We start from the raw sequence: 24,844 nt of genomic DNA, 5'->3' as shown, positions 1-24,844 counted from the left end.
TTTTTTTATTATCAGTGATAATCATCATTCTTGCTGTTGTTGTCAAACTACTCAACAATTGTGTCAAGAATCATCAGACTGCACCATCCAGGCTTTTGAAAGTCCAGACTCAAGTCTTATTCGACCAGGACTCCACAATCCATGACTGCAGATCGGTCACTACCACTGCACAGACACACTCGTATCCAGTTAGAACAAATGCATTCTTGTAATTGCTGCTTATAAAACAAAATAGTATTATAATACATGGGACTTCCCCTGTCACAAGTTGCCAGAGTCTATATTGAGGTTTTCAAGTTAGTTTTGTAAAAACTAATTGTGAAAAAACACATTGTTAAAATATGTTGTGAAAACACAGAAATAAAGCAAATGCTCACATTGGAGAGAAATGGAGAGATTATATGACATGATTTTATCATACAACTTATTTTAGAATTTATGTTAATCTCCGTATCAACTATTCCTTTCAGCAATACAGTGAATAATATCACATTTGGAACGATCAGTGATGAGTAACTTGGCAGACTCAGGTTGTTTGTGGTGGGAGTTGGGACTCCACCCAGACTGGGCATCATTACTGGCCTGACGCAGGAGGAGCCTCTGGCGCTCTCTCTTGGCTCGACACAGTAGGTGCAGAGACAGTTGACACAGGCATGTCTACTGATAGTGAGGATGTTGTAGATGGCATTAACACAGGCATTGAGCTCACTGACTCAGTTTGGACACTGGCTACGGGCAGCTGTGGAAAGACTTCTGTAAAAGATGGTCCACTGGCAGCTTCATTAAATACTGGAAGATTCACGGCTTCAGTTGCAGGTGTGAGCAGAGTGGCTGCTGAGAAACTGACTTCTGTGGCTGCAGTGGGTTTGGAAAAAGCAGCATCCAGCTCAAAAGGAATATCTAACCCTGATGGCTTTATGACTGAGCCTTGTGCCTCTAGTCCAACATCAGTCGCTACAGAGGGTAACAGTGCAGGTATTTGTGGGGGTAGAGACGCGGCGACAGGGATTTGAGATGCTGATGAGGCGTCTGCAGCAGGAAGCTCCAGAGATGCAGCCGCAGCTGCCTCTGCGGCTATGGCGTTCTCCGCAGCCTTGCTCTCCATCTCGTCCATCCGGCGCTGCATCATCCGAGGCATCAGCTGCACGTAGGCGCCCATCATGCGGTGGTTAGAGCGAATCAGCTTCCCCGCACAGCTGTCCAGGCAACGCTCCTGAACAGACAACATCAGGTCATGAGTCCATTTCTACAGAGTTTCAAAGGGACCAATTTTGCAAACCTGACCCCACTGAGCTCCCCACCAGACCCAACCTGTTACCAGCTATTCATATCATGGACGCCACTGGCTATTTTTGTCATTATGTGATCCATTTTGATGTTCCAGCTAGTTCACCGTCAATAATGGGAAATGGGTCTCCTGGAAACATTTCCGGTGTCGTTTTGGCAGAGAGTTTCTGTATTTGCATGTGTTGTGACTTTTTGCAGCAAGATGTAGTTTTTCAAGTGTTTTTTCTATTTGCATGTGTTTTCTGTATTGGCAGTGGGTTGAGCTCTCTCGGCCCACCGTAACATAGGCTTTAAGGTGCTGCTCATGTGTCCGTATACTTCTGGTCACGTATTGAATAAGTAAGAATCAGGAGGTAAAGTGATCAGAAACACAGGAAAGCACAAACAACGAGTCTAACACATATATCTGTTGTGGTGCTGGTACCTCGTCCATCGTGAGGTTCCTGTAGTTGAAGTTGCTGCTGCAGCGCTGGAAGCAGGTTTCAGTCATCCTGTTGTAGACGAGCAGGAAATCCCGCAGCTATAAGAGACAAACACGCTCAAACTCAACATTTAACACGTTCACGAACACATGAACTCGGTGGAGCTGCGAGTGGAAGAACATGTGACTTACGTTTCTGATCTGTTGGTCCGCTTCCATCGCTGTTCCGTCCGGTTAGCTGGTTAGCTAGAATGCTAATGTGACAGCAGTGCAGCTACAGAGTTGTGTTGCTCCCGGTTCTTACGTGTCTGCGGTGAATGAAGACACAATCCCGCAACATGTAGTTCACATGTCAGCCTTCACGCACAGACTATAAACACACATGAAGACATTGAGGCAGTGGATTGACATGGCATGACATTCACATGCTGGCCGCCATGTTTGAAACAAAGATCGTCTACGCTCGGCAAGAAGCTTGACTACAAAATCAAAAACCCACCCCCTTTCCGGTTCGCAAAACTACAAGTTTAGCTTGAACTGGTATTTAGTTGCAACTGACAATTCTGTAAAAGTAAAAAAAAATACATATTGTTCAATTACAAGTTTATAATATAGCATAATATAATATAGTATAGTATAGTATAATATAATATAATATAATTTGTTGCCCACAATTGCATTTTTTAATTCAGGCAAACAATAACAACAGTAACATTCAGTTTATTGATCTCATTTTCAATGATATTGCCATTAGTTATCTCTTTATACTGCAGTCTATAAAAAATAATCTGTGTGTTTACATTATTACTTTTTATCTATTATGATTTATTAATATGGGGATGTAAAGTGTTACCAAATACCTCTACAGATACTTGATGGATTACCATGGTGCAGGATGAATGAGGGTGAATGTTACTGGTGACTTTTCTGCCACCAGCAGATTGACATGTTTGCCTTTTAGTGAAATACGTCAACAACTGCTGGATGGATAACCATTCTACCGATTTAGTGATTCCCTGACTTTTCATTTAGTGTCGACATGAGTGTGACATTTGTGGTTTGCACGTGTGCATGTGGGTAATGTAATAGAATCCAGCTTATCATGCACCAAAAATCAGTAACGTGCGAAAGCAAAAGGCAGAAGGAAGGTTTCTAGTATATACAAATTAATATCAACAATGCACAGATCAAAATTTTGGCTATTTCTTTCTTTTAATTATCCCAGAGCCATAGCTAGCTTCAAAGTTCAGCTCCATCACTGGTAAAACACCATTGATACACTTCATATTGTGGGGTAATGGACACTGAATCAACTTATGACTGTTAAAACTTTTGTTTATGAATCTATCCCATAGCCACAATAAAACTAAAGAATCAGAAAATAAACATGGAGACACATGCACTTTTGTCCTGTTTCTGCAGCGTCTTTTGAGAACAGCATGTACTCAGTCCCTGCAGAGCCTGAATGACTGACTGTGTCCTCTGTCCTGCTCACAGCCACATATTATGCTGCTTGTCTGGGAGGAAAACAAAGCTCAGAGACCAAAGATGAAGTCAGAGAAGGAGGCTCCTTCGAAAGCCAAAATAATTTCCCAAATCGTTCTTCTCGTGTCTCTTGGTCTCTTCAATTCAGGTACGTCACATTTCTTATTAAGAATTTGCTACATAGTTGTATTAAAATTTGCTGCTGTTATGCTTAATCGATCACATCGCTTTGCCTCACAATGGTGGGACGTTTGACTTGCATGTTAATGAAATCACAGTTTATAATGTAGCAAATAAGTAACAACTAATGATGATTTGTTGAAATCTGGTTGCCATTTTGTTTAGTTTATTTAGTTTTTAGTATGAGGGAATCATGAAATTGCAGTTAGTAAATACAATTTTTTTAACTACAGATTTTCAGTACTGGGATACCTCGTCGTCTATATTACTAGCAAGTATTTGAAGAAATTGTAAACAAAACAACGTAACAGAGTTGTGGTTTTAAAGTTGCATACTTCACATAAATACAAGTGGATTTTTACAGGGTTTGACACAATAGAGGTTTGTGCTAACGTCTGCGTTGTTATGTGTAATATGTAACAATGAAATATAGCATAAGAAAAATAGTTTAATCGACAACTCTTTGAAAACTGCACATTGTAGACATAACAAAGGTAGTATTTGTTACTGGGGTATTTGATTACATCAGACTATGTGGGTGTTTTTGTATCCAGCCTGTGCACGTATCACAGCAATCCTGCCTTCGGGCTGTTAGAGAAGAAGTTTTCAAATGTTCAGTTATTTTCAGCTGTGGCTGAGTTTTATTCCTGTGCTGCTCTATTGTTGTGGCACCAGAGTCACTGAGCTGCTCTGTTTCTACCAAGCTAGCATGACATCTGGATCGCTCGCAGTGCTCTGTTCATGAACTGCCAGGGAGGAAATTTGAACAAACAATCCTCACTTTTGTTGACTCATGCTTGCCCATCCCCTGGACTGACAGCTGTTACTGCTGTAATGTGGATGTGCCGTGTAAACTGGCTCCAGTAAACAGCAGAGATGGGGCGTGATGCACCCACTAGCTATAACTCCATTACCCGCTGTAGTTGAAAAAACAATAATACTGATATGCAAAGTAAATAATGATGACCATTAACATCTTGCAACTGTTAATAATGATTGTGCTATTGCAACAAGTTGTTGAATTATATGCTGCAGGTCATTCTATAATGTTGTCGACCCCATATATATCAATGAGTCTAGGCTAAAGAGAGCAGTATTGTTGTGTTTTGAACATGTAAACAACTTATCCCAGTTTCAAAGACCTGATAAGTCCTTATCCTTATCCTCCTTTCGATAAATCTGGATATACAACCTGGACTTCCCTGATAGAAAACAGAATTCTATTGCCTGTCAACATATTATCCAGGTTTAAAAACCATTTAATGGTGACTGAGATGTGTAAGAAATCAAGGCACACTTGCAGGAACACAAGTCTGCATACTCTTATTATCATGTACAAAGGGGTATGCATAATCAGGAAGCCATATCCTGAATATTATCAAAAACATTAAAAGGATCAAAAGCAAGATCCTAACGCATGTGTAGACACACTTTATATAATGGTAAACAGTGCTACTGGTACCACAAACTAAATAACCTAAATAGTTACAGCTCTGTCTTTGTATGGCAGAGTCCAGTAGAGATGCAGCAGGGTTGATGTGTCATAGGATATCGGCATTCAATAAAACTTCTATTAGTCAATCACAATGACATTAGTTGAGCTATATTGAAATTGTGTGGATATGAAAATCTAACCCAGGAACGTCTCTTCTCTCCAGGTGAGGTGTTGGCCGTGAACATGACGATCCCCAACTCTCTGATCAAAGGTTCAGTTGGGGGAGAGGCCGTTCTGTCCGTCTGCTACAGTAGTTTCAGCCTTGACCTGCCAGTAATCAAGTGGCAGCTCAAGAGGGAAAAGTCTATCACTGTTGTCCAGTCAATCGGAACCGACATCATCGGAACCCTCAGACCTGAGTATCGTGACCGCATCCTTGTATTTGAGAATGGGACTCTGCTTCTCCACAACCTCAGACTCTCTGATGATGGGAAATATGACGTGGAGATCTCTATCACTGATGATACTTTCACAGGAGAAGGTGGCATCACACTCTCTGTGGATGGTAGGAGGACAATTACTAAGTTACTGTTCAATTCTGTGAGGGTATTGTAAGGCCAGGGTACAATCACATCTCCTTGGTGTGCACCTTTGTGTTAGTAAACATCTATCTGACTTAGTTTGAAGATTGTTGACTCGACTATGTGACAATATGTGACTGAGCTCTGGTGGAAGCGTTTATAATGAAAATAAAATAAGGCCTAAGATGGAGCCTTGGTGTACACCACAGGAGAGAGTTGGCAAAAGAGGATGAAAAATTATCAGTCATATCTAAAACTGAGGTATATTGCAGATAAGAGTTAAACCACCACTAAGGCCAACATTAAAATGTAATGAACAGAGCTGTGAGGATAAGGAAAGGAGATAGAAATCTGAAATTAGTCATGTTCCAGGTTTTAGAACTAGGTTTAGGTTTTGAATTAAAGGCTTAATGACGTTATGCTTGAAGAAAGATAGAATATAACAACAAATGGAGTGTGGATTACTGGTCATAATTATTTGTGTTAGTAAGAAATCAGTAATTAGTGTTGTGCTTCCATCTTATTTCTGCAAAGTAGCCACAACATGATTAGAACTATGTATTAAACATAATTGTATTAGATACAAATATCCAGTGTTTTTTTCTGATATTATTCTGTCTGATGTGATGTCGTTTAGATCTTGAGAGTCATCAAATCGTGTGCATCAGAACATCGTGTTTGCTTTTCTTTTTTTGTCTATTTACATGTTAAAAACTTATTGTATCTACTGTCACCTGTACCCAGAACCTATATCAAGGCCCTACATCCACATGGAGTCTTCATCAGTGCTGGAGCTCAGTGAAAATGTCATCCTCAACTGCTCCCATGACAACGGAACCAGGACTACTTACAAGTGGTTCAAAGGCGGAAAGCCACAGACCAATGAGACAAGGTTCATCTTGTCACCTGACCAGAAGCTCTTGACCATAACACGGGTGTTGATGGTGGATGACGACATCTATAGCTGCACTGTGGAAAATCCTGTGGGGAATGGGACTAGCCTACCCATCAGACTGACTGTCTACAGTATGTGATACTATCATGGTTATCAGTTACAGTGTGTTACTTACTGTATATACATTTTATTATCAGAACATAGAAGATCTATCCAAGTAAAAAAACAAAAAAAATGAAGCAAACCTTTTGCAGCATTAGACGCGCAAACCAAAGATTATAAAAATACCACTAGTTCCTGAACAATCACTGTTTCTATCCCTGTATCTCTAGACACAGGACCACAGTCGTTAAATCACTGGAAAAATGTGAAACCATGGGCCGGAATTTAATCAAAGTTCCATTGATCAAATAATTGAAATTGCCAACCCACTCTGAGAAATACAAATGCTATCGAGCCATAAAGGTTTTTTTAGCTTGAACCCTTATGAGAATCCTTTTTGGTTCCTGGTAGAAACTTTTCGTAAAGGTTTGACCTTGGAACCCTTTCAAAAGGTTCTACCAATAACCCATCATAAAAGCTTATACCTTGAACTGTCCACCCCCTAGTTGAGGTTCTACAGATAACCTTTCTTTGGTGTAATGGTTCAAGTTAGAATTATCGCAGGAGGTTCTATTAAAACCTTTCCACCTGTTAGGGGTTTCATGTAGCACCCACCCACGAAGTTCTATTAAGAACCCTTTTGTTTCAGAGGGTTTCATCTGGAATTCGCCCAGGAGGTTCTACCAAGAACCCTTTTTATTCAGCATGAGCCCTTGGAAAAGTCTTTTTTTCCAAAAAGGCTCTTCATGAGCAAATGGTTCTTGATAGAATCAAATCCCTTCAGGTAGAACCATTCTGGAACCTTTATTTCTTAGGGTATAGAGCCAAGCTGCTACTGTAGCTGAATCTAGCTTTAATGACAGATTTGTAAATTTACTTCAACAATCATATAATGTTAAACCCTTTCCTGCATGTTTCCATGTTGTTCTGTTCACTATGAATATTCAGTAGCTGTAATCTTGAATATCCAAACAGGAAGAAGTTCCCTTTATATCATTCTTTCCACTGGTGGCATCTTCCTGCTCATCACCTTGTTAACAGTATGTGCCTGCTGGACGCCTTCCAAAAAGTAAGAATTGCTATTCAGCATTTAAATCAAGCCTAAGTAGTGTCACACTGATTTTAGACAAACATGTCTGGAGTGCAAATAAACAAAATCATGACTCAACATCAATGCATGGGTAACATTTTGTCTTCGTCAGGCCAAGACACCCACCTGGAAAGCCTCTCAGCTTGTATGACCTCTCTAATCGCCCAACAATCAAACCCAGAGGTACGATATTGTTACAATAAATTAACAAGCCACTGGGATGATAGTTGATGAAATCAATAAATCAGGTGATGTGAGTGAATGACTGTTCAATATTTTGTGCTTTGCCACAGATGATGTGCTTCCAAAATCGAAAGAGCATAACGGAAATGGAGTAAATGCAGTAAATGCAGTAACGTCTCTTTACATCCTGCAGCAAAAGGTAACTGGTTTTATTCGATTCTCTGACTTGCAAACGGTGGCAAGACTAACAATCTGCAGGAACTTTAGCTTTCTGTGGAGGGTGTGATTTTCTTTGCAGCGTGGGGATTTTTTTATACGGCAAAATCAATAGTGGAACTACAAATGTAGAGTTTGGCTTTTTGCCCCCAGGTAATAGTGGTAGTTGTTACAATGCACAGTGGGTTATATGTTCAGATTTCACAATGTACAGAACCAAAGGTGAGACATTTCTTGTCAAACTTCCAACAGGATATTGAATGTGGACATAGAGGGCTCATGAATCTAGAAGCAATAAATACTCTCATACTGAATGAAAACTGTTGCATATGGGCTGAATTCACCCTGTGTTTTGAAGGATCCCTCCATGGATGACTCATCCAGCAACAGTATTGGCTCTCCTGAACATGACGAACCACCACGTTACACCAGTTACCCCAAGCCCACCAGTTCACCTAGCCAGTACCCTGGCTCCCACGACCGCTCCTCCCACAAGAACACCTGAAGGTCCATCACTTTCACCTCTTCATGTCACAGCAACTGGGAGGTCGGACTGGCCTATCAGATACTTCTCCTGGCAGCAACTTCCTGCAAATCCACCCCACCTATGGAGAAGATCTCAAAAGCATCAACTAGGTTTTTACAAAATCATTCCTGCCTGATGATATTCAATTATATTGTAACTTAAAGAGCAGTTGCTGGGTTAGAGCCACAGCCCACACAGGGGAATGTGAATGCGGTGTGAAATGACTCAAGGTTTTAAACAGCATCAGAGTCTGTGTTTGGGTTTACCACATCATACCATCATTTACCAGATCTACAAATTCCAAACTTTGGCAAACAGCATGAAGTCTTCATGAAGCTAACACTGGGTTTGTTGTTTGCAAAGATCAAATTCATATGAACAAACCCTGAGAAATACTGTTCTGTTATCGTGTCGAGTGTGATATTCTCTTTGTGTTCAGTGAAATTCCGCAGTAGCCTTGTAATTTTGTGTGATCACTGTGTTAGTTTTACTAGATGACTTAATACCCTTGTGAGGAAAGACAATAGCACATTAAAGGAGGTGACGTGGTTTTTAAATTTTATATGAATTGTAATAAAATGTGAAATTCTCCAAATAAAGAGTGATGAGAATGTTTTTCTGCTCCTGCAAAGTTTCCTGTCGTCTTTATGTCTTTCCTCGGGGGTGCTTTTGTGGGTTTTTTATTAGTTCAGGTTGGATAGATGAAGAGAAAACTATTTTCAGTGATGCAATTTAAATACAATTTTTTTTAATGTTTGACTTCAAGCATAAAATGTGACCTTCGATAGCTCAGCTGGAAGAGCGGAGGACTGTAGGAGAGTAATATCAGTCATCCTTAGGTCGCTGGTTCGACTCCGGCTCGAAGGATGTGCTTTTCATTTCTGTGAGTTTGCTCAGCTTACATGAATGTAATCACTTATGATCTGGACCAAAGAAAAATTAAAAAAATTAAGCAGACAACCTAAGTAATATGAAACGTGTGTGAATGTTAACTGAAGCAGGTGGCCCCTTGTCCTGACCAACTTCCTCTACTGTTGTGCCCGTCTGCTGATCTAATCAGGTGAAATGTCAATAAAAAAAACAGTGCTATAGGCCTTCGATAGCTCAGCTGGCAGAGCGGAGGATTGTAGGTCAAGCAGAAATCCTTAGGTCACTGGTTCAACTCCGGCTTATGTATTCTTTATATGTTCAGAATACATAAAGGTGGAAACATCAGATTATAAAATAATTGTCCCAACATTGGCAGGTTCATCAATATTTAATGCCATGTAGTCAAGGGGACATTGTGGTAATAGGATGTTCAGACAATGGAGAAGACAACACTATTCCAGCCAATCAGCAGCCGGGGCGTTTGTGCTCGTGCACATTACATAGGAGAGAGGAAGAGAAGATCAGAAATGGGTGAAAGGAAGTAGTGGGAGCTAGTGATATAAATAATAGACAGTGACAAAAATTAGCATCGCCACCAAACATGGAGTTTTGAAAGGGATAATTTGGGATTAGAGTCAAATTGCGACATGAAGGCGAGCGTAAGGAAGTGATGTCAAGCAGTAAATTAACCTTTTGATAGCTCAGCTGGAAGAGCGGAGGATTGTAGGGTCATAAGAACAGTTATTCTTATGTCGCTGGTTCATCTCCGGCTTGAAGGAAGTTCTCTCTCTTTATATGGGCATATCCAGATGGATGTGGAATAGCCAATGGAGGATGAGAGTTTGTGGGAGTAGAAGCAAGATTTGCCTCCAATACCCAAGTGATTTCACTTACAAACATGTAGACATGTGTCTCTGTGCTTCTCCCTTTAGTGTAGTGGGATGATGGTGAGACATGAGGCCTGATTTGCTCGCATCAGGGTGAATAGAAAAGGACGCACTGAGTTTGACAGTTTATTAACATTAGATGTGGTAATGTGACCATAACCATTTACAACAGGGTTACATCAATGAATGGGAGGAATATTCAATTTCATAAGATTCTACAATAACTCTCTCCATACATTCTGTATTGCTGGAAACAGTTTTGGATATACTTCTATGTGTGGGAGTTCTATAGAGACAATGGTGTTGTAATAAAACAAGATCCCAAAGAGACAGGTGACAGTTGGAGATAATCTTCTTTTTTTTTTTAAACGAAGCAAACCCACATCCTAAATGAAAAAAGATAAAATGGACAGTGAGCTCATGCAGGCACATAAACATATTATTTTTATATTATTATGTATGAAAATAGTGTCACCAACACAACTGATTTTCAGAATAAAAGCCTTTTCTGTTGAATAGATAGAGGCGAGGCTTTATTTCATTTTCATGGAAATACCAAAACATTTAAATTGATCAGCTACATTAACTACACCATCACTGGACTACACTGCACTTGGGCAACTAGGTCTTAGTTTGTATGCACTTTAAGGTTCTATAGCCCACACACTGCCAATATTAGAAAATTATACTAAGACTAGGGTAGTAGAACATAAACTTGGCATTTTAACTTGCATGAATGCTTGGTCCAGTGAGACTGGTTTGGCCGACTCGCCACAGGTTTAGACTGGCTTGACAACAGAAAGATAAAAAACAACACTGGCATCAAAAGAAACAATGAAAACATTTAAAGCACATAACAGATCTGAAGCAACTGCAACATTAACGCAGAGGTAGATGCACAATAAATAGGAATGACAATATAGGTGTATAAAGCCGTGTACAACTATGTGGTTGCAGTAAACGGGGCTCTTACAAAAAAGAAAATATATTTGAACGTAATGTGCAACTATTCTTAAAATGGAGTGGCACTGGTGTGTGGTCATATAGTCAATAGCTGATGTGGTTTGTGTAGTGGTTCCAAGCTAGTAAGCGAAGACATATATGATGAAAATAACAGCAATCGAGCAATTTTGTCTAGGAATTTAAACAAACAAATTCACTGTATGTTACTTTTTAGTCTGTCTGTTCTAAAGCCTGCAGACACTCACTTTACTGAATGTATTCAATATTTTTAAACACGACTTCTTCATGCGGTTTAAAACTTCCGTTTGCTTTTCAGAGAGGTTTGGGGATAGGTGGAGATGGACAGAGAGCTTTGTGATTAAGACCTCTGCGAACCGGCCTCTGTTTCACCTGCTGCAACACTACATGCCCCCACTCTGCCAGATTAAGCACAAAACATCACTGTTAATAGATGAGTGATGCACATTCAAGTGGGCAACACAGAGTAATTCATGTGGGAAGCAGTAAAGTGCTTGGCTAAGTACGTAATCTCTGGTATGAATTAGGGCTGCACGATATCTTGAAAACTTATCGCCATCGCGATAGCAAAGTGCGTATGAAACGTATGAAAAGATCCCAAATGATCACTGTGAGTGACATGGTGGAGCTGTGCATGGCTCCCTGGGTGTCTTTCCCCCGGACTTGGTGGCGCTGCGACCGGGCTGTGCGCCTTCTCTCGGCTATGGAGCTGTCCGTGGTCTCCGCGTCCGTAGCCAGGGACTGTTTATGTATCGCAAGTCGCGATATTCAACGTTATCACATATCGCATTTTTTTCTAATATCGTGCAGCCCTAGTCTGAATTCTCTGTTTTCACCTTTTAAGAATTCCACTTAAAGCTTTTTCAATTATTCAATTGATGTTTCATATTTTTCAATATTCAAATGTTAAAATGTTTCCTTTAAAATGCTGCAAAAACTGTGAGTAATTTCATTACCTACAAGTAGCTGTGTTGAATTCATGAGAGGAGAAACTGCAATACAAATGCAGCTCAATGTTAATTTAAAAATAAGTAATAGTTCATTTTAAGCCATGTTTCCTGAAATATTATTACTGGTCTCAAACCTTCACACATTAATGGCAAGAGGGGAAACAATCAACACTGATATTAATATGTGGGTACAACTGAAGCAAAGCCAGTATCAAAAATAAATCAAAAGCAAAAGAAGCTGCAGCATACAAGATAAAATCAATAGAATGGCTTCATGGAAACAGGGGAGATTTCTTGTTCAACTCGGGAAAGTTTCACCATCTGTCAAATCTTCACAACATTAAGACACTAAGTTTAGGATGGAATGGTCGTCAAATTTTCCACTGTGAGGTAAAAACGGAAATGGGGAGGTGATTTAAGAGAATTCATCAATGATTTCAGCTGCCAAAATAAGGGAAACGACAGTATGATTCACCTCAGTTCAGTATACAGAACCACAGCATGGTGAAATTTGCCTTGTTGAGTCTCTCAAAGGAAAATATCCAAATGTGCACGGCGTCATTAACTGTGTGGATTCCCTTGTTTTGGCAGTTAGCTGCAGGTAAGAGAAAATGATAAAACACTGGTGTTTACTGTCAGGAGGAAGCAGAGTGGCTGAATGACGGAGCGGGTCAATTCTTCAGCACAGAGTCATACATCAGGTAGACGTACTGAGAAACCTCAGGTGCCCGACACTTGAGCGACAGCTGTGAAAAACAAAAGACGGGGAGATAAAAACAGGGTTAAGATGGGAGGTTCCCTCATAAGTTATCTCTGAAAGATTCTGTGGAAAACTACTTTTGACCTTTTATTGCTTTTGAATTGATGATTTAAAAAAAAAAAAAAAAATACGTTGCAGCCTGAAAAGCAATAAATTCTGGTTCTCATTCTATCTTTTTTACCATGTTGATTATATATATTTTGTGACAGATCCTGATTGACAAAGCTCAAGACTTTTTCGTTAAATACAAATGGAATTAAAAGAAAACTGAATTAACTTTACAATAAAAAGATATAAAACCACAGTATCTAAACAGATCGATTGCATATACTGAAATGTTTATTCTAAAGAATAAACACTGCCAAAAAGATTTGCATTCGTTTCCATTTTACGTAAAATGTGTTAATTTTCTTAATTACAGTTATATACATTTAGTTGTAATACTGTTTTCTGTATTTATAACAAAGTTTATAGTTAAACTGTATAATATTAAACCTCATTAAACCCAAAACAATTTTGGGTAAGTGTTTGATAATGACATCTTTGGAATCATTGTCATTTCTTTTATGTAAATATATAAATTGGTGGATATATTGATACTAATATCAGCATCTGCCCCCAAAACTCCATATCCGTCAGGCTCTACTTATATGTATAGTTTTTTATTGATAGTTATAATGTACAAATCCTTGGTCAATAAACAACCATGAAGCAAAGCTTAATGGCAGATAATAAAAACTGATTGCAAATGATTTACCGTGTAGTTGGGGTTTCCAGGCTGAATGCGGAGCTCAGCCAGGATCCAGATGCCATTGGTCAGCTTGAGGGACTGGTACAGCATGTCCTGGCCTTCTACGTTTCTCTTGGCAATGGTGTAGATGTTGTTATTCTGCAGCTTCCCCGACACTGTGTCTACAGCACAAGAATCAAGGTTACTTCAGGAAATGAAAACACCTCATTTGGTGCAACCATCTATTTACTGAGCAACCACAAGAAACACACTAGAGGCTGTAGTCACTACAGGTGCTAAACTAAGGTATAAACAAGCTAATGCAAACTAATACTGGCAAAAAGGATTTTAAGGGAATTAAAGGTCAATTAGCTCTAAGAGGATTTGAATGAATTATGACTGGAAACCTTGTGACTTCAGTAAACCTGACCAGGTGTACTAAAACACTGGGCCCTGCTAGGAAGAGCCACTATGGGTGTTAGCCATCCTGCTGCCAGGTTATAGTGGAACAATTATGGGCAGCTGATAAAAGAAAAGAAGTTGAAGGTTTCCTTCTGGTACAGAGAAGAATCCAAAGACAGGCGTGTGGTTGAAGAAAGAACAAAAAGAGAGAAGTGTGAGGTCTTTGGATAAATTGTAGCTGGCAAAACACTTTGGAGCTTTAAGTCCAGACGTGGGTTTTCAACATTGCGCTTGGGGAACGCTGAGACATCACAAGCGGGCAGTTGAGTGCAAACTAACTAATGTTATTCTTTTGCTTTGTGTGCTTTTGTTTCTATCTGTGCATCAAAAACTTAAATAATTAAATAAATAATTCATGTTTTATGAGCAAGGAACATTGAATCAATTCTTGTTTTCTCTTGTTGTCATTAATATGTAAATAATCCATCAAGATGGTCCAAAGTATAATGAGATCATCTAGTCCACACAGAGTACCTGTGGTGTAAGTATGAATTCTCTATGCATTGCTGACAGAATATACAAATTGATGTGAAGCTGGAAGCAATTTTTATTCAAAACCTTCCCTACCTGCATTTAGGTGACACTCCTTTATCTGATATTGTAGCTCATTCTCATTGGGGATGTCTTTCCAGGTAGCTAAGAACACCTGTCGCTCTGAAGAAGGGAAAAAAAGAAGACAATATTAGTAAAGTGGAAGAATAAGAGTAGAGAATTTCACATCCAGTGTGAGAATAACGCAAATTAAGATTTTCTAATTCATATTAGAAAGGATGATGTAGAGGATAATATGAACCGTTGTAAATACCCATTTTTCCATCCTCGACAAAGAAAACGTAGAGAGGGATGAGTACGCTGAAGTAGAAGACATCTATGTTGTTCTTCACAGCCACCTGTGTACAAGTAAACAAAAAAAGAACTTGAGTCCAATAACCAGATTAGTTCGAAAGTGAGATGTAAGCCAGGGACACTTTGAAAATACAATCATGAATAACTGACAACTCCTCCTCATTACAAAAAGCACAAGTGTTGCAGTGTGTTGTTTAAATGGATTTGTTGCAGGTGAGGGATTCCTTCTGTACCTGCAGATTATTGAGTGGGTCCATCTTCATGACTGGTCCGATGGTATTGAGAGGCAGAGAGACCTCAATACTCTGACTGGGCATCAGAGGAGTGTGGACGGCAAGAGGAGTGGTAGGGATGACGCCAAAACTACACGTAGGAAACAAAACAAAATAAATTTAGACTTTCAGAACTTGAATAAAGCTACAGTATAAACACTCCTCGTTTCTGAGGTACGCCAACCTGACACTTAAGTCAACATAAAAGCTCTGCTGTTTTAGAGATGTTTGAGTGAAAGTGATATTATAGTTCAAGTTTTTTTACTTTGACCTCACTGACCTGTTCTTGTTGAACTGGACAGCGAAGTCGGTCATGTGCTGCAGGGCCTTGTTTGTGAAGGTCATGTCCATGTACATGTGGCCCTGGCGGCGAGAGAAGGTTCCAGAGATCTCCAGTCCCTTGGCTTTCACTGCAGGCAGCCACACCTGGATTAAAAGAACCAATATAACCAATGAGATGTAATGCAGGAAAACCACAAAAGGCTTTCAGTTTGGGCTTTCAGGTTTTCAGTGAGCTACTGCCTTTATTGTGGGCAATGCATCTGTAATTGTCTAAATGTATGTTACGCATCAAGAGAGAGAGAATCAAGAGATTTCTGGCTGAGAGTGGAGTCGTGTGAACTCACTGATTTTGCAGCAATGTGGCCTCCGGTGGTGTTGGCCATGCCTGTGGAAATCTCAAACAAGTCGTTGAGGCCGCTGCTGACGGCCGGCGGTGCTGGTGTAGGTGAGGGAGCAAAAGTGCTGGGGACAGACGAGGGGATGAAGTTCTGTCCCACCTATAGAAATCACAAAGAGCAAACACACATAAGCACACAATCTGAGTGTATCACAGGGAATTTGACAATCTACACAAAGAATTACACTGAAAATCCTAAGTCACGTGAAAGAAAGAAACAATTAACTGTTGAGTGATTATGAGGAAAAATGAAAATGTCAACCATAATGTGATTAGCAAAAACTTTTATGGCAGAGAAACTGTGAGTAAGATCAATTCAATTGTGTGAGTGTGAGACAAAGAAGCCAGGTTTAAAAACGTGATGAAGCGTTAAGTTCAGGAAGCATGCAGCATGCAGACAGGCCGGCTGCCGAACAGAAGGGCTTGACTTACTGCTGGACTTCCCCCAACACCTCCGCCCAGGTCTCCCCCCAGCTACAGGAGAGAAGAGAGGCCCCCAAAGACCGCATCCAAACATCACACAGATAGACCAAACACACAAACAAAGACAGAGACAGAGACTTTCTTAGCAACCGCAACCCATCAAGAGGAGCCCTCAATTTCTGGGAAAGCTTCTAACTCCACGTGGCATTTCAAAATAAGACCTAAATCTGCATCAAGATTATAGAGAAATCCAGTTAATCCAGCATCTTGGGAAAGTGGAAAATGACAGATATTAAATACAACAAGACTTATGCAATTTCTTCATATAATAATAGACCAAATGTATTCCTTATTTTAAAACAATTCAAAACATTTTAGTGTGCCTTGTGTTTTGTTATATTAAGCAATACATACAGCAAAAATAGGAAAATTATTAATTAGCTTTACGAGCATACTTAAATGAACGTCATACAGTAAGAATCGGAGGAGGAAGCAGAGACCAACCAACGGAACCTTTCGGCATATTCCTCTTTATTCCGGATAAATGAGGAACAACTTTTACCAAAATGCTGATTTATAATTTTTTTAAATCCACATTACATAACTTTCTCTTCCTTTATCAGATGGCAGCCTGCAAGTCAAAAAACACACTAGAATAGTATGTTCCCAAACCATCACACAATCCTGTCAGCTTGTGAAATCTCACTATAATCAGCTATAATAAATTATGCCCAGGGGTAAGAGTTTAAGTTTTCCCAAAAAAATAGGAGACAAAGCATTGGTTGATCCAATGGATTTTATAGACAAGACTGTTGTGACTCTATAAGTTTGTTTATTATAAATACCATTCAAAGATTAAACTGTTAAATATGTCTGTCTCTCTTATAACCACCCCCACTTGTTTGTGGCATTCGACTCCAAAGCACAGGGGGTATGTACCTCCATCATGATGTCACAGTGACCTTTGACCTATTCGATATCAAATGTCATTACTCAATAACTGTATCTGTATATTGTCATTTATTAGCACATTAATTCTCGAGATGGCCAGAAATGTGTTGTCAGAGTGTGTGTGTTGAGATGAAGCTCACCAAGCTGTCCAGGCCTCCTCCCAAAAGGTCCACTGCACCCATTTGCATGGAGGACACTTGGGGCACATTGACTGGAGGGCCCAGGTCCAGGTTGAGCAGGTCACCCAGCAGGTCACCCTGGCTGGGGATCACATGTGGCTGCTCCATGGTAGCTGCCGGCCCACCGCTCACTGGGCTCTCACCTGTATCAATGCTGTCACAGGAGAAAACAGTAGACGGGCAAAAATTCATTACAAACAGAAATGATCTGCAACTAAATAACTAAAATTCAAACTACTACAATTCAAAATGATATCATGTTATTGGCTTAAGAAAGAGTTATGAAAGGATTCAGAAAGGATATCATCTCACTGTATATACTGTCTTTTTGGTATTCCTACATTTTTCTATATCTAATCTGATGAAATCTTTAAAACCCTTTAAATAAATACATAAATAACATTGTGGTTATGAGGCCAAAGGCAGTCAAATCATTGTGGCCAAGTGTGCCCGAGTGTCTGACCTGCTGTGCTGGACAGGAAGGTGTTTCCGGTGGATTCCGTGGCTGCCCTCCACAAAGGCGCTGGGGGGTTTGTGATAGACGGAGGCCAGAGAGCCGATGTGGCAGATGAGCTCATCCAGCAGGGTGGGCTCAATCAGGTCTGTCTCCTCAGAGATCAGGGGCTTTTCGGACAATACTACCTCCTTGGCGGTCACGGGGTCGGTGGACAGAAGGCGCCAATAAATGTAGCCCCTGTCACGCAGGTCAGGGTTGTCAGAGTCCTGCAGAAGAGAAACTCGCATACTTACATTGCTGTGTAAGACCAGGTAAAAACAGGTAACATCATCCAGAAGTGAATAAATAAATAAATCATCAAAATGATGTAAAAATGCACTTCTTTAGAATAAAGGATGTAACTTACCTGAGTAGCCAGACTGAGAACCTGCTGCACCAACTCCTGGGTCTCTGATGGCTTCTTAAGGAACAGCTTCACAATGGCAGTCAGCAGAGTGAGCTGGACCTGGAAATGAAATCATACAGTATTGTATTTTGGTCATTATCACTGTACAGTTCCTCTCAAAATACAACTCCTGGTCCTTGCTAAATACAATGAATACAGGAAAAACACTCTTCATGCTCCAGTGTGCTCCATTTGAAGACAAATTGATTAAATCATTTGTTCCTTTAGTCTGACTTCCAGCTGTTTAATGTTAAACGTTTAGCAATTTAAAAAACAACTTTCTTGTTTAACTTTGACATACCATACTACATGTTCACCTCGCTTTATTGCCTGGGAAATCCTCTAATGTGCTTTTAGGAAGAACCTACCTGAGTGCTCTCGTCATGGAAACCCTCGAGGAAGCTCTCTAGCAACTCGTCAGCGTTGTCGATCCTCTCTGCATATTCACCAACGATCCAGATCATGGCAGCACGAGCGTCAGGCTCGTCCAGAGAGTCCAGGTTCTCACACAGTGTGGCAATGATGCTTTCATACCTGAAGAGGACCAAAATCTCTGCTTTCAGATGGAAACTTTACAACACCTTAGCGCTTTACTGGATAATACAAGTTAGGTGGTACATAAAGGTGAAAAAAACAAATATTAATTAGACAACATTGAAATATTGACTAGTTATTAGGCGTATAATAACAGGACATGTGCAAGTACTAGTTAGTTCATTGATTTGTTTTAGATGGAGTTGTCAGGGTTTCAGTGGAAAACTCACTTGTTGGGGTACTTGCGAAAGATGTCTCTGATGACCACAATAGCCTCCTGAACCACGTAGTTGACTTTGGTCTGGATCAGGTCCAGCAGAGTGCTGACACAGCGCTCCGCTGATTGCTGGAGATGGAACAAAACAGAGGCACCATGTACATCATGATTTCTCTATAACCACAACGCTCTTGTGACTGAAGTGAAATATGTTTCTTGTGCTCAAATGCACATGAGACATCTTCAAGATACAGTGATGGTGGCATTTCTTACCTCTACTTTGATGGCACAGCGTCCGATGGCTCGGACAGCCTTGCGCACAAAGTCAACATCCACTTCTGTGGCGTATTCCTTCAGTTCAGCCAGCACCTGAAAGTGACAGATAACAGCTGTAACACTCCATTTTAATATTTTTCTTCCAGTTTAATACTTAAAAATTGAACATTTTCTCCTTCTCTTAACATCAGTTAATTACCAAAATTATGAAAAGTTAATCCATTCATGTAGTCTCTCCTTTCAAGCGGGGGGACTTTCAAAATACACCTATACACACACATATCTAGAATATAATACTGTTACTATAATTTAGCAAAGAGAAAATAAATGACATTGGTACAAAGTTACTACTTGGTTGTGTTTCATGGAGGGTACCTGGGCGATGTTGGCCTGAGAGGCCAAGCGGATCATGATGTCCAGTTTCTCCAGTTTCACATAGATTGGGTCGTTGTATTTGACAAAGAACACCTTTATCTCCTGCTTCAGGATCTCAGGCCTGCACACATGAACACATTACGCATTAGACAGTGGAAAGACCTGATCCAAAACAAACAAGCCACTGAGGAAATTGGGTGTGATTGTGCTCCAGAAGACCTAACTCTGGAATATATCTTATTATACCAGAATGGTTTTCGTTTGTCAATACGACATTTGAAAAAGTGGGAGTCATATTCTATCACAACCAGCTCTGACTGCAAAAGACTGTTGTTTTACCGATTATTTAAAGCCCATATCATGCTAGACTTGCAAATTTATACCCGTGTGTGTGATTAGTATCTACTAAGCAAATTCATACTAAAAGAATATCATGGTAGAGGATGGTGAGCCCAAAACGACAGTCAGATTTTCTAGACTGTAACACTGAAAAATTCTTGACTGTACTTTACTTATTTGTAAACAAAGTATTTAAAATGTGATTAATTTATTTTTGATGTCAATAGTTTCTGGTGTTTGTGATCACACACCTTTTCTGGACAATGAGGTTGATGTTCCTCAGAGCCACATACTGGACCTCCGGCTCTCCGGAGAGCAAGGTGACCAGTGGTGGGGACAGCTTCTTCAGCAAGGTGTTGTAGTAGTCGGAGTCCTTGGGCAGCAGCTCTAAGAATTTCATCAGCACCTTGACAGCTGACAGCACCACGGCTGAGTTGGCGTGAGACAGCCGGGGAGTTACACGCTCACAGATGCTGTAAGACAGGAAACGGGATGGTGATAGTCATTAAAGTAAAATGTACTACTTGCATTAAAAAGCATCTTGTATATTTGATTAATTGCTACCTTTGGGCCTCACGCTCATCCTTGGGGTTATAGTTGGACAGGCAGTCCAGGATGAAGATCTGTCCCCACTCTGTGCACTCATTGAGGGCCGTCAGGAGCTTGTTGATGTTCTGGGGATTGAGATCCAGCAGGTTGCTGTTGGGGTGAGACTCACTGATCTCCGACAGGGCAGCAACTGCATTGGCCACAACCTGAAAGGCACAGAGGTCTCAGGGAACACTGCTCACCACAATAATCCAAATGAAACACACATCTCACACAGTACATAATAACACAGAAAAGCAAAGAGAAACAAATGATTCAGTCCACAGGTCACAATAATAGGCTGATAAATTAATATTACTAAGTCATTATGCATTTACTTTGCAGTAATAAACGAGCAGCATATTATAAAGTTAAACTTAGCAGTTCTGTGTTTTCAGCAAGACTGTCAGAGATGCAGGCGAAGGAATAAAACACAAACTCACTTACTCACTCTACAAAAAATTGCCTGTCACCAGCCTGGAACTTACCATGGGATTTGAGTCAGCAATGAGATCTCTCAGAGAGTCCAGGAAGCCCTGGTCCTCCACCATCTGGGCATTGATGTCATGAAGTTTCGCCACACACACAGCTGCCGTCTTCCTCACGTAAGGGTCCTCGTCCTTCAAGCACTTCCTCAGAGGCTCACACAGGTACTCTGTGATTTTGTCCACCCGGATGCAGCCCATGGTGCGGACGGCCAGAGCTCGGATGAGAGGGTTGGGGTCCTCGCAGTCCTGGAGAACAGGGAGAGCAAGGCGGTTTTGGTTTTAAACTGAATAGATTTCACTGGGGAAAATTCCTATTGTGAGCCAAAAGGGACATTTTATGTTATAGACACCTCAAAACTGCATGATAATCTTAACTTCCTGTGGCCTGTGGGACTCACAGTCATGCCAACATTATGCCAGCTACATTTGAAAACACACCATATCTCACTCATGAAAAGGTGGAAAAATATAATTCTAGATTCATCTGTCTTGGTGGAGCTGTCGACACATTTAGGAAGGCTTGGCAGTATTACACTCAGTTGATTAACAACTTTAAGTCATGTTTGGACTTGCCTTGACAAAGCTGTTGACAGCCATGATGGCCATGTCAGGTTGGCTCTTGGCATAGTTCATTAAGTAGAGGTAAACCAACTTCTTCAGCTCCAGGTTGTCAGTCTGCATGCAGTTCACCACATCTGGAAACAAGGAACTGAAGGCAAAGCAAAAGGACTTGGTAAAGATTTACAGTTTGAGGTTTACATCTGTTCTTATGTTTACATTAAGCAATGTGATAAATCAGTCATTCTATAGATTTATATATACTCTAAGAAGTCTTGTTATACAATCTATAAGTGGTAATAAGCTCAACCTACAATTTAACTTCACGGTTTATGTCAAATTATATATTTCACACTGTACCTGACATCCTTGCCAACAGTCATGGCTGCAATGACCTTCTTCACAGCCTCTTTTCTCTTCTCCTTCTTCTCATTGTTCAGCTCTGCCTTCAGTTCAAAGATCTCCCCTGAAAAAGATAAGATAACATGTCCAACATTAAAGCCGCTTGAAGTGAAAATGATAGGTAACTGAATGCTCAAGGATTAGATGCATCCATAACTAAGATGACAACTAAATCTAACGATCTGCCTTCCGTACTCACCTTTTTTGTTCGTTGTGAAATATTTGGAGTCCGTCATGGTTGTGGTCCTTTAAGTCTGTACTGAAGATATACACAGATTTATCTCATCAGCAAAATGTGTATGAAGTTTCCCTTTAACCCATCCCAATATGCATGTTGTCATTCACATGTGCATCATTAGCAATGAAGACATAAAGATTCAAAGTGGATTTGAGTACTAAATTGACAAGAGGACAAAAATACTTGTATTTCAGATTGTATTGGGCATCTCTCTTTTCTAATTATTCTATAGATCTCTAGATAACAGGCTCCTTCTGTGAAAACTGAAAAATACACAACCAATATTTCCCATGGGTATTCTCACTTTTTATTGAAACTCCATCATAACTGCGAGGGAAATACAATATACAGCAGCTAAAAGTAAGTGAACAAACATTCTTGGTGGGTTCAGGTACCTTTGCTACAACTTTAAACATCATCAAATCATCTGCAGAGGAATAGGTTGCACTCAGTGGTTCAATGTGGCACTGTCGAAAGATTGCTGCTTTCCCATATGCCATCGAGTTTTATTGCTGAACATCTCAATGATCAACATTGTGATAAAGCTATTACTGAACTCCAGGGGCCTGCTGTCATCCCATCTGTCATATCTGATGGAAATAGCAGGTTCATATTCTGACAGGAGTGTCTTTTAAATGCTGCCCTGGCTAATGTCATTATCATAGATGCTGTAAAAGTACCCAGACATTATTACATTATTACATTTCATTTAGCTGACGCTTTTATCCAAAGCAACTTACAATAAGTGCATTCAACCATGAGGGTACAAACCCAGAACAACAAGAATCAAGAAAGTGCAATTTTCTTCAAGAAAGCCAAACTACAAAGTGCTATAAGTAAGTACTATATGTAAGTGCCATATGACATATCAATAGCCACAGCAGTAGACATCCTTAGCCTAAGCAAAGATCCCTTCTGGGATCACAGACAGTAGCTCAGGCTACAGTCGGTTCCCTCCAAGAGTGTGTGTGTGTGTGTGTGTGTGTGCTTCCCACTTTGAGAAAAACCTCAGAGCCTGATCTCATCACCCAAAATCAATGTGCAACCTCAATAAATCTCATATGTCTGAAAGGGAGCATTTGATCAGTATCAGCGAGGTTCCGCAGTTTTATGAAATGACACCATAAAAAGGAGCAGAGTGTGTTGTGCCAATTTCACAATGACCACGGGTTTTAAAGAGCATATCCAACAATGTGTGGGTGAAATATTCAAGTGTCCACATACTTTTGACCATGTAGTTTATGTCAATATCAGATAGTTCATATCCTGCATATCGTCCACACACGTTAACAACAAATCCAGCAACACTGGGAAGTAAGATACCGCAGCCACACAATCATATTTCATGTGAAATGCTGAATCTCTCTCTGTAAGAGGATGTTCGCTTCATTACTTGACACAATCTTTTAGGGTTTAACTTCATTACCTACGTTAGCTAGCTGTATTCACGTAGCTACCGCACCGGTGACGTCTTAAACATTAACTCTCTAACCTCACGTTCGTTATAAATCTTCAATCCCCTCGTTAAAACAACGACAACCTCAACTTATACGTTTAACCTCCTCTTCAACATCACATCGGCCATCACTGACCACAGCCACAGCAGTTTATCTCTGATTTCGCGAGCTAGCTTGCTTCGTGCTATGGGGCATCAGTGAAACGATCAACGCTAACGCTAACCCCCACTGAGACTAGCAATGCTAACAAGCTAACAGCGACAAACCACAGACTCCACCGACGGTGAGTTAGCAACAACCGACAAGCGTCTGTTTTTTCTCTGTTAGTCGGATGCGACTTGAAACGTTACGACAATAAATCTGACGTGAGAACAGAGAAGTGACCCGCGGCCCAGTCTCCATTGCCTCTGACAGGAGCTATGTTAATGTTAATGAAGGTGCCCGAGCCGCCCAGCAAACCGGCCCACATGAAAACAACACGCGAAGGAGGATTACCACACAATACAGAGTCTGGTCACATATCCCACCTACCTGATGGAGTGTATTTCAGCCGGGAAGTGTGCAGTTACAGCGGGAGGAAGACGCAGGTTGGTCCCTTTGCCCAGTTGGAGGAAGATGGAGAATCTGGATTGTGGCGCTGCGTTCAAAGACACCGGATATTACAATACTTCTCTCTCGAGCCCCGGCAGTGGCGGTTGTGCACATCGGTACATTTTGGAGTCACGTAAAAATATGACCAAAGCAAAGATTCATAAACGGCTGTTGTTGGGTTGAATATTATTTAGATCTATGAGTAGTGAAATTGCAGTATATTTTTATGCATGAAAAGGACCGGTGAGACAACAAGGTCAGTGATCCCAACCAGCAGGTAGTTGATGTGGACAAATTGATTTTTTACACTGTTATTTCAGGTGCACGTGTTATATCAATAAGTTCAAGCACTGTACCTACATTTATATTTATATTCATAGGCAATTACAATGGATCTCGGGCGTGACCTGTTAGAGTTGTATAATTTCCCATGCGTTTGAATGTAGCACGAGAGGAAAGTGGAAACCAGAGAAACACATGAATTATCG

General features: G+C 40.4%; 3 protein-coding genes and 1 non-coding gene across 7 annotated transcripts; 2 read left to right on the top strand and 2 right to left on the bottom strand.

Moving 5' to 3' along the window:
* Positions 1-86: 86 nt before the first annotated feature.
* On the bottom strand, positions 87-2,174 carry timm10b (translocase of inner mitochondrial membrane 10 homolog B (yeast)). Of its 2 annotated transcripts, XM_034607122.1 has the most exons (4): positions 1,901-2,174; positions 1,712-1,807; positions 907-1,213; positions 87-834 (listed from the first exon to the last, which is right to left on the bottom strand). In XM_034607122.1, exons 1-4 carry the CDS (start codon positions 1,925-1,927, stop codon positions 575-577), a joined length of 690 nt encoding a protein of 229 aa, XP_034463013.1. In that variant the 5' UTR covers positions 1,928-2,174; the 3' UTR covers positions 87-574. The 2 variants fall into 2 exon arrangements, with proteins under 2 accessions (XP_034463013.1, XP_034463012.1); XM_034607121.1 differs by having other exon boundaries at positions 87-1,213.
* Positions 2,175-3,167: 993 nt separating this feature from the next.
* Positions 3,168-9,015, top strand: LOC117774642 (hepatocyte cell adhesion molecule-like). The gene is made up of 7 exons (XM_034607210.1): positions 3,168-3,341; positions 5,032-5,373; positions 6,134-6,415; positions 7,362-7,455; positions 7,589-7,659; positions 7,770-7,858; positions 8,234-9,015. The coding sequence occupies exons 1-7, from the start codon at positions 3,215-3,217 to the stop codon at positions 8,378-8,380; spliced, it is 1,152 nt and encodes a 383-aa protein (XP_034463101.1). The 5' UTR covers positions 3,168-3,214; the 3' UTR covers positions 8,381-9,015.
* A 164-nt stretch (positions 9,016-9,179) lies between these two features.
* Positions 9,180-9,268, top strand: trnay-gua. The gene is given in 2 exon segments: positions 9,180-9,216; positions 9,233-9,268. It is a non-coding gene; the product is annotated as a tRNA-Tyr (tRNA).
* A 1,003-nt stretch (positions 9,269-10,271) lies between these two features.
* LOC117774335 (AP-2 complex subunit beta) lies at positions 10,272-24,429 on the bottom strand. Of its 3 annotated transcripts, none has more exons than XM_034606688.1 (22): positions 24,297-24,429; positions 22,270-22,324; positions 22,029-22,134; positions 21,684-21,819; positions 21,111-21,356; positions 20,599-20,789; positions 20,286-20,507; positions 19,696-19,816; positions 19,318-19,413; positions 19,058-19,173; positions 18,662-18,827; positions 18,255-18,353; positions 17,855-18,114; positions 17,353-17,545; positions 16,271-16,312; positions 15,786-15,938; positions 15,440-15,585; positions 15,121-15,250; positions 14,847-14,931; positions 14,609-14,695; positions 13,607-13,761; positions 10,272-12,835 (listed from the first exon to the last, which is right to left on the bottom strand). In XM_034606688.1, exons 2-22 carry the CDS (start codon positions 22,304-22,306, stop codon positions 12,761-12,763), a joined length of 2,862 nt encoding a protein of 953 aa, XP_034462579.1. In that variant the 5' UTR covers positions 22,307-22,324; positions 24,297-24,429; the 3' UTR covers positions 10,272-12,760. The 3 variants fall into 3 exon arrangements, with proteins under 3 accessions (XP_034462579.1, XP_034462578.1, XP_034462580.1); XM_034606687.1 differs by having other exon boundaries at positions 22,270-22,329; positions 24,297-24,414; XM_034606689.1 differs by lacking the exon at positions 16,271-16,312 and having other exon boundaries at positions 22,270-22,329; positions 24,297-24,414.
* Between the last annotated feature and the right edge of the window lie 415 nt (positions 24,430-24,844).

Source organism: Hippoglossus hippoglossus, chromosome 14 (assembly GCF_009819705.1).
Source record: "Hippoglossus hippoglossus isolate fHipHip1 chromosome 14, fHipHip1.pri, whole genome shotgun sequence".
Taxonomy (NCBI): Eukaryota; Metazoa; Chordata; class Actinopteri; order Pleuronectiformes; family Pleuronectidae; genus Hippoglossus; species Hippoglossus hippoglossus.
The sequence above is the reverse complement of the archived record's forward strand: the minus strand, read 5'-3'. Positions and strand labels throughout refer to the sequence as shown.

Coding starts and splice junctions, on each gene's coding strand:
- timm10b (XM_034607121.1), bottom strand. CDS start 1,927: ATGGAAGCGGACCAACAGATCAGAAAC. Junction 1,808..1,900: donor CGGACCAACAGATCAGAAAC/GTAAGTCACATG, acceptor TGTCTCTTATAG/CTGCGGGATTTCCTGCTCGT. Junction 1,214..1,711: donor GGAACCTCACGATGGACGAG/GTACCAGCACCA, acceptor TTGTCTGTTCAG/GAGCGTTGCCTGGACAGCTG.
- LOC117774642 (XM_034607210.1), top strand. CDS start 3,215: ATGCTGCTTGTCTGGGAGGAAAACAAAGCTCAGAGACCAAAGATGAAG. Junction 3,342..5,031: donor TCTTGGTCTCTTCAATTCAG/GTACGTCACATT, acceptor TCTTCTCTCCAG/GTGAGGTGTTGGCCGTGAAC. Junction 6,416..7,361: donor CATCAGACTGACTGTCTACA/GTATGTGATACT, acceptor ATATCCAAACAG/GAAGAAGTTCCCTTTATATC.
- LOC117774335 (XM_034606688.1), bottom strand. CDS start 22,306: ATGACGGACTCCAAATATTTCACAACGAACAAAAAAG. Junction 18,828..19,057: donor TTTCGCAAGTACCCCAACAA/GTGAGTTTTCCA, acceptor GGTCCTCTTCAG/GTATGAAAGCATCATTGCCA. Junction 13,762..14,608: donor GGAGTGTCACCTAAATGCAG/GTAGGGAAGGTT, acceptor CTTGTGCTGTAG/ACACAGTGTCGGGGAAGCTG.